Source organism: Oncorhynchus tshawytscha, linkage group LG10, assembly GCF_018296145.1.
Source record: "Oncorhynchus tshawytscha isolate Ot180627B linkage group LG10, Otsh_v2.0, whole genome shotgun sequence".
Taxonomy (NCBI): Eukaryota; Metazoa; Chordata; class Actinopteri; order Salmoniformes; family Salmonidae; genus Oncorhynchus; species Oncorhynchus tshawytscha.
Window position 1 is genome coordinate 80,747,737 of NC_056438.1, and position 13,751 is coordinate 80,761,487.

The following is a 13,751-nucleotide window of genomic DNA, read 5'->3' on the forward strand; positions in this document are numbered from 1 at the left end:
ACGTAAAGACCAGGAGAAATACAAAAGGCCCTGTTCAACAACGTAAAGACCAGGATAAATACCAGGTAAAGGCCCTGTTCAACAACGTAAAGGGAACACGCTAAACACAGGTAAAGGCCCAGTTCAACAACGTAAAGACCAGGAGAAACACCAGGTAAAGGCCCCGTTCAACAACGTAAAGACCAGGATAAATACCAGGTAAAGGCCCTGTTCAACAACGTAAAGACAGGAGAAATACCAGGTAAAGGCCCCGTTCAACAACGTAAAGGGAACACGCTAAACACAGGTAAAGGCCCTGTTCAACAAGGTAAAGGGAACACACTAAACACAGGTAAAGGCCCCATTCAACAACGTAAAGGGAACACGCTAAACACAGTAAAGGCCCCGTTCAACAACGTAAAGGGAACACACTAAACACAGGTAAAGGCCCTGTTCAACAAGGTAAAGGGAACACACTAAACGCAGGTTAAGGTTAAGGTAAAGGCCCTGTTCAACAAGGTAAAGGGAACACACTAAACGCAGGTTAAGGTTAAGGTAAAGGCCCTGTTCAACAACGTAAAGGGAACACGCTAAACGCAGGTAAAGGCCCTGTTCAACAACGTAAAGGGAACACGCTAAACACAGGTGTCGCTCTTTTTCCTTACATTTCTTGTACATTTAGCAGGCGCCCTTATCCAGAGCGACTTACAGTAGTGAGTGAATACAGTTTCATACTGGTCCCCTGTGGGAATCGAACCCACAACCCTGGTGTTTGGGAAGCGCCGTGTTCTACCAACACGGGGAGCACTGAGCCAAACGCTCTTAAATATCAGCTGTGTCTGCACAGAAGAAACGAGGACAACAGGTGAAAACACATCCTGACCAACGAGGATGATTCCAATCAGTATGCCACACCCAAAGACAACCAACCTTGAAATAGGACCGTTGGTCTGGAGTAGGACTAGACAGGGTTAAACAGTGGAATGGTTGGTGTTTTTTTTTTTTTTAGAGGCTCTTACTAGTTGGCAGAGCAATTTTCCTCTTTCCCCAATTTCTCCAAATTGGTATTATTGTGTCAAAGAATATAATGTCGGAAAGGCAGAGAACGGCGTAGGTTTCGTGCACCTAAAAGTCAGATGCAATCCACCAATCAAAATCCCCCGCAAAAGAAGAAGAAGAACCTCGAAATAGAAAACGGAGAGAAAAACCCAAAGCCTGTAACAGCCGAGCCAGTTTGACTATGATAACACTGGCGTTCCCGTCCACTTCATGGACACACTACTGTGTACACCTTTGATAGATAGTTCACAACAGAGTTTCTCCTGTATCTGACTAGTTGTGGCCTCCTCATTTATATGAAATACTTTGACAGCATCCAGACTACAGTAGCAGGGTTCAACTTCAGTCCTGGAGAGCTATTGGCTGTGAAGGATATTTCTTTCAGCACTGCTTCACCTAATTCAGTTAGTAAAGGCCCAGATAGAATGTTTTCATCGTGATTGTAATAATTGATCACGATACTCCAATTCACCCTCGAAAAGTTTTGGAACGAGTAACAAACTTTCTTCAGGAGAGATTAACTCCTTAATCGTCCCTCTGTCATGTGTTGTCTCTGTTCTCTTCTCCAGCTCTCTAACATTTATCTCTCTCTGTCTCTCTAACATCTCTCTCTGTCTCTCTCTAACATTTCTGTCTCTCTCCCCCTCTATCTCTCCTTCTCGCTCTCTCTCTGTCTCCCCCCCTCTCTCTCTATGTCTCCCCCCTCTCTCTCTCTATCCTCTCTCAATCTAAGACGTGTGGTAACTCCTTAAGCACCCAGTTTAAGGTACATCTTCATTCCGGACCAGATCTCTTCAAGTCACCATTGAACTCTCTGCCACTGCTTAGCTTTGCTTTGTAGAGAGCCGGAGAGGAGGTGGAGTGGAGGAGGAGTGGAGGAGAGGAGGAGGAGTGAAGGAGAGGACAAGAGGAGGAGGACAGGGTGGAGAGGGGGAGTGGAGGAGAGGAGGAGGAAAGGAGGTGGAGAGGGGGAGTGGAGGAGTGGAGAGGAGGAGATGAGGAGGAGTGGAGGAGTGGAGAGAAGGAGATGAGGAGGAGTGGAGGAGAGGAGGAGTGGAGGTGGAGGAGGAGAGGAGAAGGAGAGGAGGTGGAGAGGGGGAGCGGAGGAGGAGAGGAGGAGGAGTGGAGAGGAGGAGGAGTGGAGGAGAGGAGGAGTGGAGGAGCGGAGAGGAGAAGACGAGGAGGAGAGGAGGAGGAGTGGAGGAGTGGAGAGGAGAAGAACAATCCACGACACTGTTGTTGTTGAACCTGCCTAATACCATTTCCCATCATCAACCATCATCACCACCATCAACACCATCATCACCACCATAACCATCACCATCATCATCACCACCACCACCACCACCATCACCATCATCATCACCACCATCCCAACCATCACCACCACCATCACCATCATCATTACCACCATTACCTTCGTCATCACCATCACCACCATCACCATCTTCATCATAATCACCATCACTGTCATCATCACCACCACCATCATCATCACCACCACCATCATCACCACCACCACCATCATCATCACCACCATCATCACCATCATCATCACCACCATCACCATCGCCACCATCATCACCACCACCACCATCACCATCACCACTATCATTATCACCACCATCATCATCACCATCATCATCACCACCATCATCATCACCACCATCATCATCACCCCATCATCATCACCACCATCATCACCAACATCCCCACCATCACCATCGCCACCATCATCACCACCATCATCATCACCCCCATCATCATCACCACCATCATCACCAACATCCCCACCATCACCACCATCACCACCATCATCATCATCATCACCACCATCATCACCAACATCCCCACCATCACCACCATCATCCTCATCATCACCACCATCACCACCATCACCAACACCATCATTTCCTTCATCATCATCACCACCATTACCATCACCACCATCACCACCACCACCATCATCATCATCATCCCCACCATCACCAACACCATCATCACCTTCATCATCATCACCACCATTGCCATCACCACCACCACCACCATCATCATCATCACCACCATCACCACCACCAACACCACCATCATCACCACCATCATCACCACCATCATCATCATCACCATCATCACCATCATCACCACCACCACCACCACCATCATCACCCCCATCATCACCACCATCACCATCATCACCACCATCATCATCTCCCTCACCACCATCATCATCACCATCATCATCACCATCATCACCACCATCACCATCACCACCATCATCACCATCACCATCATCATCACCATCACCACCATCACCATCACCATCATCACCACCATCATCACCATCACCACCACCATCATCACCACCATCATCACCACCATCATCATCATCACCATCATCACCATCATCACAACCACCATCACCAACACCACCATCATCACCACCATCACCATCATCACCACCATCATCATCTCCATCACCACCATCATCATCACCATCATCACCACCATCACCATCATCACCACCACCATCATCACCATCATCACCACCATCACTACCACCATCACTACCATCAAGGATTAACGCTGGGCGATGCAGTGTGTTTGTGTGTGTATGTTGGGGACTGAGAGTATTTTAGTCTAGGACTTCAGTCTCTACAGTCCCCACAGTCAGTCAATCATGCCCGTCAGTCTATCATCTAACACTACAGTCTATCATCTAACCCTACAGTCTATCATCTAACCCTACAGTCTATCATCTAACACTACAGTCTATCATCTAACCCTACAGTCTATCATCTAACCCTACAGTCTATCATCTAACACTACAGTCTATCATCTAACCCTACAGTCTATCATCTAACCCTACAGTCTATCATCTAACCCTACAGTCTATCATCTAACACTACAGTCTATCATCTAACCCTACAGTCTATCATCTAACCCTACAGTCTATCATCTAACCCTACAGTCCCTAAAGCCAGTCAATCATGCCCGTCAGTCTATCATCTAACACTACAGTCTATCATCTAACCCTACAGTCTATCATCTAACCCTACAGTCTATCATCTAACCCTACAGTCTATCATCTAACCCTACAGTCTATCATCTAACACTACAGTCTATCATCTAACCCTACAGTCTATCATCTAACCCTACAGTCCCTAAAGCCAGTCAATCAAGCCAGTCAGTCTATCATTTGGACTATAAAAAAAAGCATCAGTTTTCAAGCTGTTTTAAAAAATGTAGACTAATCAAGCATCTGTTTAAGAACACATTCTTATTTACAATGACGGCCTTCCCGGCCAAACCCGGACGACGCTGGGCCAATTGTGCTCCACCCTATTAGACTCCCAATCATGGCCGGTTGGTATACAGCCTGGATATCGAACCAGGGTGTCTGTAGTGACGCCTCAAGCACTGGGATGCAGTGCTTTATAAGGAATAAGATAATGATATATGTTTCTATTGTGTGAAACAACCCATTTCTTTTTCATGGTGTTGGTGCCACCATCTTAAAATGTTAGTAGCACCAGTACCACCAGGGGATTACATTAGTCTGGAGCCCTGCCACACCAATAGTGTAATATCCCTAGAAGAGGTGGTGTAATATCCCTAGAAGAGGTAGTGTAATATCCCTAGAAGAGGTAGTGTAATATCCCTAGAAGAAGTAGTGTAATATCCCTAGAAGAGGTAGTGTAATATCCCTAGAAGAGGTAGTGTAATATCCCTAGAAGAGGTAGTGTAATATCCCTAGAAGAGGTAGTCTAATATCCCTAGAAGAGGTAGTGTAATATCCCTAGAAGAGGTAGTGTAATATCCCTAGAAGAGGTAGTGTAATATCCCTAGAAGAGGTAGTGTAATATCCCTAGAAGAGGTAGTGTAATATCCCTAGAAGAGGTAGTGTAATATCCCTAGAAGAGGTACCCACCCCGTTAGCCGTGCTGACAGCCTGGAAGTAGATGCTGTAGCTCTTCTGGGGCAGTAGGGGGGTGTTCCAGTATCCACCGTAGGTCTTGTTGTCTCCCACAGTGAAGGGTTGAGGAGCCTGTAGCCCTACGGCGAGGAACTCAGCAGTGAAGTAGTACCCAGAGTTCAGGACCGTGGAGTTCTGGAAGTGGATGGGGACAGGGTAACAGCGGAGAATCTCAACCGCTCCCCTCCTCGCCCTCCGAGGCCTCTCCTCTTCTACCACCACCTGGTATACACTGAGGGGGAGAAAGAGGGGAGAGGGGGGAGAAGGAGGGGAGAGGGGGGGAAAGGAGGGGAGAGGGGGCAGAAGGAGGGGAGAGAGGGGGAGAAGGAGGGGAGAGGGGGAGAATGAGGGGAGAGAGGGGGAGAAGGAGGGGAGAGAGGGGGAGAAGGAGGGGAGAGGGGGAGAAGGAGGGGAGAGGGGGCAGAAGGAGGGGAGAGAGGGGGAGAAGGAGGGGTGAGAGGGGCAGAAGGAGGGGAGAGAGGGGGAGAATGGGAGAGAGGGGGTGAAGGAGGGGAGAGGGGGAGAAGGAGGGGAGAGGGGGAGAAGGAGGGGAGAGAGGGGGAGAAGGAGGGGAGAGAGGGGGATAAGGAGGGGAGAGAGGAGGGGAGAGAGGGGAGAAGGAGGGGAGAGAGGGGAGAAGGAGGGGAGGGGGGGAGAGAAGGAGGGGAGAGAGGGGGAGAAGGAGGGGAGAGAGGGGAGAGAAGGAGGGAAGAGAAGGGGGAGAAGGAGGGGAGAGAGGGGGAGAAGGAGGGGAGAGAGGGGGAGAAGGAGGGGAGAGGGGGAGAAGGAGGGGAGAGAGGGGGAGAAGGAGGAGAGAGAGGGGGAGAAGGAGGGGAGAGAGGGGGAGAAGAAGGTGAGAGGGGGAGAAGGAGGGGAGAGAGGGGGAGAAGGAGGGGAGAGAGGGGGAGAAGGAGGGGAGAGATTGGAGAGAAGGAGGGGAGAGAGGGGGAGAAGGAGGGGAGAGAGGGGGAGAAGGAGGGGAGAGAGGGGGAAGGAGAATATGGGGGATACGTGAATACAGTATTCAAGAATAAACAAAGCAGATTTCAAAAATAAATTATTTGTTCGATTTTAAAACTAATTTGTTTTAATTTGCTTACCAAGAAACCCAGTTAAACCTTCTAAAACGTTGGTGTGTGGTTTCTGTGGTTTCACTTCAACATTGGGGGGACTAGACCACTGTGGTTTCACTTCAACATTGGGGGGACTAGACCACTGTGGTTTCACTTCAACATTGGGGGGACTAGACCACTGTGGTTTCACTTCAACATTGGGGGACTAGACCACTGTGGTTTCACTTCAACATTGGGGGACTAGACCACTGTGGTTTCACTTCAACATTGGGGGACTAGACCACTGTGGTTTCACTTCAACATTGGGGGATTAAACCACTGTGGTTTCACTTCAACATTGGGGGACTAGACCACTGTTGTTTAATTTCAACATTGGGGGAACTAGACCACTGTGGTTTTCACTTAAACATTGGGGGACTAAGACAACTGTGGTTTCACTTCAACATTGGGGGACTAGACCACTGTGGTTTCACTTCAACATTGGGGGATTAAACCACTGTGGTTTCACTTCAACATTGGGGGACTAGACCACTGTTGTTTAATTTCAACATTGGGGAACTAGACCACTGTGGTTTTCACTTAAACATTGGGGGACTAGACCACTGTGGTTTTCACTTAAACATTGGGGGACTAGACCACTGTGGTTTCACATCGACATTGGGGGACTAGACCACTGTGGTTTCACTTCAACATTGGGGGACTAGACCACTGTGGTTTCACTTCAACATTGGGGGACTAGACCACTGTGGTTTCACTTCAACATTGTGGGGACTAGACCACTGTGGTTTTCACTTCAACATTGGGGGACTAGACCACTGTGGTTTCACTTCAACATTGGGGGACTAGACCACTGTGGTTTCACTTCAACATTGGGGGACTAGACCACTGTGGTTTCACTTCAACATTGGGGGACTAGACCACTGTGGTTTTCACTTCAACATTGGGGGGACTAGACCACTGTGGTTTCATTTCAACGTTGGGGGAACTAGACCACTGTGGTTTTCACTTCAACATTGGGGGGACTAGACCACTGTGGTTTCATTTCAACGTTGGGGGAACTAGACCACTGTGGTTTTCACTTCAACATTGGGGGAACTAGACCACTGTGGTTGTAACTCAGTATTAGGAAGGTGTTCCTCATTTTTTGTACACTCAGTGTATCAAGACAAAATGGTGAATTACGACAGAGAACACTGAGCACAGCTAGTATTTTATACATTCAGTAGCTATTAATAACGACAGACATCTGGGAAAAGGCCATTAGAGGCAGAGGGAGGCACTAGTAGTTAACATAGACTCATGTAATTTAATCAACTATATTTATACACTGTTCATTTTATATTCCGAGATAACCTTTCAAACACACGTTTTCCAGACAAACCTGGAATATATTAGATACATTAGAACATCCTACAGTCAGATGACCATTCCGTTTATAATCATCTTTATGGTCGATTGGTTGTTGGCTTTAGCTCGCAGCGTATGGCCTGACCTCACTGTGCTGTAGTCTAGGGCATAGGCTCAGAATTAGATGCTGTTTATTTGTTTGTTCCAACATGGGTTTGTGTCAAAGTTACATTGTTGCAATTACAGTGGAAGTGATGATGTCACAATGGGATCAAATTACAGTGGAAGTGATGATGTCACAATGGGATCAAAAGAATGTCAAAGAATGAGGACAAGAAGCTTAATAGTTGAACAAGTATAAAATATTTTTTTTTTAAAGTTGCATAAGAGCTCACTATTCCACTGCTCGTTTTAAAGATTGATTGATGTTTCTAGCTTAACTCTCTAAGGTTGATGCCTGCACCGCCTCAGCAATCTAATTAGCATAATAAAACAATCCCCATAAAAATCTGTCAGGTTAACATAGGGATATCTTGTCCGAACAGTTTGGGCAACAGACTAATATGAAAGGTGAGACTCTCACGAACATGTACAGTACCAGTCAACAGTTTGTACACACCTACTCATTCCAGGGTTTTTCTTTATTGCTACTATGTTCTACATTGTAGAATAATAGTGAAGACATTAAAACTATGAAATAACACATATGGAATCATGTAGTAACCAAAAAAGTGCTAAATAAATCTAAATATATTTAATATTTGAGATACTGTACTTCAAAGTAGCCTCCCTTCAACAAGATGACAGCTTTACACACCCTTGGCATTCTCTCAACCAGCTTCATGAGGTAGTCACCTGGAATGCATTTCAATGAACATGTGTGACTTGTTAAAAGTACATTTTCTGAATATCTTTCCTTCTTTTTAACACGTTTGAGTTGTGTTGTGACAAGGTAGAGGTGGTATACAGAAGATAGTCCTATTTGGTAAAAGACCAAGTCCATATTATGTCAAGAACAGCTCAAATAAGCAAAGAGAAATGACAGTCCATCATTACTTTAAGACATGAAGGTCAGTCAATCTGTAAAATGTAAAGAACTTTGAAAGTTTCTTCAAGTGCAGACACAAATACCATCAAGCACTATGATGAAACTGGCTCTCATGAGGACCGCCACAGGAAAGGAAGACCCAGAGTTACCTTTACTGCTGAGGTTAAGTTCATTAGAGTTAACTGCACCTCAGATTGCAGCCCAAATAAATGCCTTTGAGAGTTCAAGTAACAGACACATCTCAACATCAACTGTTCAGAGGAGACTGCGTGAATCAGGCCTTCGTGGTGGAATGTAAAGAAACCACTAATAAAGGACACCAATAAGAAGATACTTGCTTGGACCAAGAAACACGAGTAATGGACATTAGACCGGTGGAAATCTGTCCTTTTGCTCTGACGAGTCCAAATTTGTGTTTTTTTTCCCAACAGCCGTGTCTTTATAAGATGCAGAGTAGGTGAACAGAAGATGTGTGGTTCACACCGTGAAGCACGGAGGAGGAGGTGTGATGGTGTAGGGGTGGATCAATGCTACCACAGCATTCTGCAGAGAAACGCCATCTTATCTGGTTTGCGCTTAGTAGGACTATCATTTGTTTTTCAACAGGACTGTTGTGTCTTTCCTATCATTAATGTTAAAACGGCTGTTTTATCAAAGCGAGGAACTATTATTACAATGATTAAATTAATCCTGTAACTCATTAGCAATCTTGGGGCACCATGGAAAAAGTTTATTTCATGAGTTACCATTTTCCGAATTAAGTCTTAAATATATAAAGTTCTCTTACATTTCAGTCATCAATCAGTCATTAATTAATTGTTAACTTCTATCGGTCTTATTCTGAATGTCGCAAAATCCTTGGATATCGGCACAAATCCTAGCATAAATTATGAATCAGCGATATAAAATTGGCTTAATTATTAAATTACTAACTAACTAAATAATCACACAGAATTACATATACACAAACAGAATAGCTTACGCATTGATTACTGCTAATGCAATGAAGGGTCCCTAGTGGACTTAACCGATATGACGGCTTGTTACTCAAAATGAAAAGGAAGGGTCATGTAAGAAAGAGCGGGGGAAAAGACAAAGGCCTTCACTATCGTTCACACAACTGATAACTACGCTCATGGAAATGCTAATACTTATTAGAAAATTAGAAATTTACATTTTAGAAAATTAGAAATTGGTAACATTGATAACATTGGTAAATTTAACACATTAGAAAATAATTGCAATATACATATTTATGATTGTATGCCTTTGTTGTCTCTCTGTTGAAATCGCCGGTCCGTTTTCTGGAGAGTCAGTCGACAGAATGTCTCTGGTTGTCCACCAGAAGTCACCATGTCCTTGTTCAGCAGCTCTGTAACTTAGAATAGAGTGGTGAGAGGAAATCGTTTTTTTTTTTTTGTCTCTCGTCTTCGGCCAAGTTTTCCTAGACTATTTTACATATACACCCGCAGACTGTGAATGTGTAGTCTTTAAGTTTTGTAGATGTCTTAACCATTTGTAAAGTATTCAGCTTGCGCTGCACGTAGCTGGGCTATAGAGTCTAACTATTTGTGACATCCGGTTCACACTGCCCGCCTGAATGGTCTTGTAGAGATTTTCTTCTTCTCTGTTGAAAGGTTCAGAGTTTCAGAGTCCTTCCGTCCGTACCTTTTAGCTCACGCAGTCAGTCTCGTTGGCCTGTCTAATTTTGTCACGAATCCTATTTAATGAAGCACTCTGTGAAAAAGGGACGTTCCCTCCTTTCCTCATAACGTGGGTGTGGTCACTGTGTTTTACGTGGGTGTGGTCACTGTGTTTTACGTGGGTGTGGTCACTGTGTTTTACGTGGGTGTGGTCACTGTGTTTTACGTGGGTGTGGTCACTGTGTTTTACGTGGGTGTGGTCACTGTGTTTTACGTGGGTGTGGTCACTGTGTTTTACGTGGGTGTGGTCACTGTGTTTTACGTGGGTGTGGTCCGTGGGTGTGGTCCGTGGGTGTGGTCTGTGTTGCCCAGCAACAGCCCCAAAACATCACTGCTCTAGAGGAGATCTGCATGGATGAATGGGCCAAAATACCAGCAACAGTGTGTGGGGACAGTGCGCCAGCTGTGCCACCAGAGACTCTGGGTTCTCGTCCAGGCTCTGTCGTAACCGGCCGCGACCGGGAGGACCGTGGGGCGACGCACAATCGGCCTAGCGTCGTCCGGGTTAGGGAGGGTTTGGCCGGTAGGGATATCCTTGTCTCATCGCGCACCAGCAACTCCTGTGGCGGACAAGCCTGTCCGGATTGGCTGCACACTGTGTTAAGAAGCAGTGCGGCTTGGTTGGCTTGTGTATCGGAGGACGCATGACTTTCAACCTTCGTCTCTCCCGAGCCCATACGGGAGTTGTAGCGATGAGACAAGATAGTAACTACTAAAACAATTGGACACTACGAAATTGGGAGAAAAAGGGGTAAAATAACACTTTATTATTTTTTTTTCAACAAAAAAAACAACTGATCAGCAACAGCCCCAAAACATCACTGCTCTAGAGGAGATCTGCATGGAGGAATGGGCCAAAATACCAGCAACAGTGTGTGGGGACCACGAAATTGGGGAGAAAAAGGGGTCAAATAAAACTTAAAAAAAATATAAAAAATATTTAAAAAACTGATCTGACACTGTTGTTTTTTAAGCAGGTTCTCTACCTCAATACTCCATGGGAGTGAAGGGAAAGTTTCTGCAAGGAATTTATACGAACGTCAAAATACTCTGGGAGAGAGAGAGAGACAAAAGAGGAGAGGTGAGAGAGAGAGAGAGAGAGAGAGAGAGAGAGAGAGAAAGAGTGAGAGGGGGGAATTGGTGCCTATCCAAAAGGGCAGGTCATGAGAGGACAATGACCCAACACACCTCAAGGCTGTGTAAGGGCTAACTGACCAAGAAGGAGAGTGATGGAGTGCGGCATCAGATGACCTGGCCTCCACAGTCACCCGACCTCAACCCAATTGAGATGGTTTGGAAAAGCATTCCTCGTGAAGCTGGTTGAGAGAATATCAAGAGTGTGCAAAGCTGTCATCAAGGCAAAGGGTGGCTACTATAAAGAATCTAAAATCTAAAATATATTTTGATTTATTAAACACTTTTTGGTAACTACATGATTCCATATGTGTTATTTCATAGTAGTGATGTCTTCACTATTATTCTACAACGTAGAAAATAGTACAAATAAAGAAAAACCCTTGAATGAGACATTTTGACTGGTACTGTACATGCCGGTTGCTTTGCTCACAGGCCTCACAAGACTCATCTGAAGGTTCCCTACAAAGGGCTTGCAGTTCGGTTTTCTTCTTCCTCTTCCTCTGAAGAGGAGGTGTAGCAGGGATCGGACCAAAATGCAGCGTGGTTATCTTCATACATCTTTAATAAAGATAATGATGAACAATACAAAAACTAACTATCTGGTGCAAACAAACACAGAGACAGGAACAATCACCCACAAAACACTCAAAGAATATGGCTGCCTAAATATGGTTCCCAATCAGAGACAACGATAAACACCTGCCTCTGATTGAAAACCACTCTAGGCAACCATAGACTTACCTAGACAACTCTACTATACCACAATCCCATAACCTACAAAACCACCAAGACAAAACACACCACATAATAAACCCATGTCACACCCTAGCCTGACCAAAATAATAAAGAAAACACAGAATACTAAGACCAGGGCGTGACACAAAGGGCTTGCAGTTCCATACAAAGAACTTGCAGTTGACGTACGACGACTCCCGGAGGCCATGTTGGAAGCCCACCGCATTCATACTTCAGACAAAAACAGCCGAGTGGCCTTACCCCAAACTGCATGATAACTGTGCCTAAAAACTAGTTGATTCATCACCACAGTCATTTTCTGTGGAGTATTTGGCTTCTCTAACAAAGCAGGAAAGACAATGGCTATTTGTTATATCAGAGATGTTTCTTTACTTTGCACAGGAAAAATGTGGCCTTTGATACGATGGTAGCCTCGGTCTACTCTACATGGACACTGATAACAGATCAATAAAAATCACCTTGTCTTGAATGCAACCATGTAATGTAGGCTGAAAAGGGTTCCTGGCTAAAAGGGGATTCAGATTTACTCAAATTAACGTCAAAAGTAATTTTCTTGCATTTTAGCTGAATATTATGTTGCTATATCTCTCTGTCCTCCATTTTTCTCATAATGTTCTCCCAGAAAGGTACCTGCCCTATCCAGAGTAGCCTACTCTTCCTTCTCTGACAGCTGAGACTGCTAGCAACTCCTTTCACCCTCTTCCATGGCTGTTACATAGGTACATAGCTACAAATGCATGTCGATGATACAATGATAAATACATCAAGATAGCTAGCTAACTAGCCAATATGAAGTTAGCAAGCCGGTGATATTTAATTCACTTAGCTAGCTATACAGTATGCAAAGTTAGCGAACGAGCGAACGTTACGTTAGCAGCTCATTTGAGGTAGCCTGCACACTAAGTTTCTATTGCAAGCTAACGAGCTAATAATTAATTGTTTTCTCACCGCCTCCATTTACTGGGTTCTTTAAAAAAAAAACGAAATAAAGGGCAATCTTCCGGAAGTTTCCGGTTGTAGCAAAATGCAGCCGGCCATGTGGACAATTGGAGGACTTCCAAAAGACTGACTTAGGTCTTCCAACATGGCGCCTGGTGCGATTACAAGGTGACTTTTAAATGAAGAACCATTGTACTCCAGAACAAACTTCTTTTAGATTTCTTTCGGGGGGGACTATCTGTTATTGTTTCATGTAGTGGATCTGTTATTCAATGCTTTTGTATGGGTTAATAGCAGTAAGGACAAATACACATTTCCATCAAATATTACTATTATTATTTTATTCTTTATCCTTCAAGGGATCAAGGGATTCTAAATTAAACAGCTGAATGATCCTTAGTATGACCTTCTTAAAACAATTCCATTTGGTTTAGTGGAACCCCCCCCCACCCCCACCCCACACACAGATTAATTGGCCAATTTGCTTTTTCAGTTTGTCTGTGACTGTAATTAACTTAAAAATAAGTGCATGACAATGGCAATACAGTCGTGATTTAACTTTTCATCAACAGCAGGTGACACAATAGACATAGCGAACAGGTGTGATAGTCAACATACTAACAGGTATGATAGTTAACATACTAACAGGTGTGATAGTTAACATACTAACAGGTGTGATAGTTAACATACTAACAGGTGTGATAGTTAACATACTAACAGGTGTGATAGTTAACATA

The 13,751-nt window shown here is 44.7% G+C and overlaps 1 protein-coding gene across 1 annotated transcript in view; it reads right to left on the minus strand.

The window, feature by feature from the left end:
* The window catches only part of LOC112222543 (receptor-type tyrosine-protein phosphatase mu-like), a 441,501-nt gene that overhangs the window by 215,870 nt on the left and 211,880 nt on the right, over positions 1–13,751 (minus strand). The window contains exon 12 of the mRNA XM_042329181.1: positions 4,967–5,243. Coding sequence (XP_042185115.1) covers positions 4,967–5,243 — 277 coding nt within the window. The remainder of the gene's footprint in view (positions 1–4,966; positions 5,244–13,751) is intronic.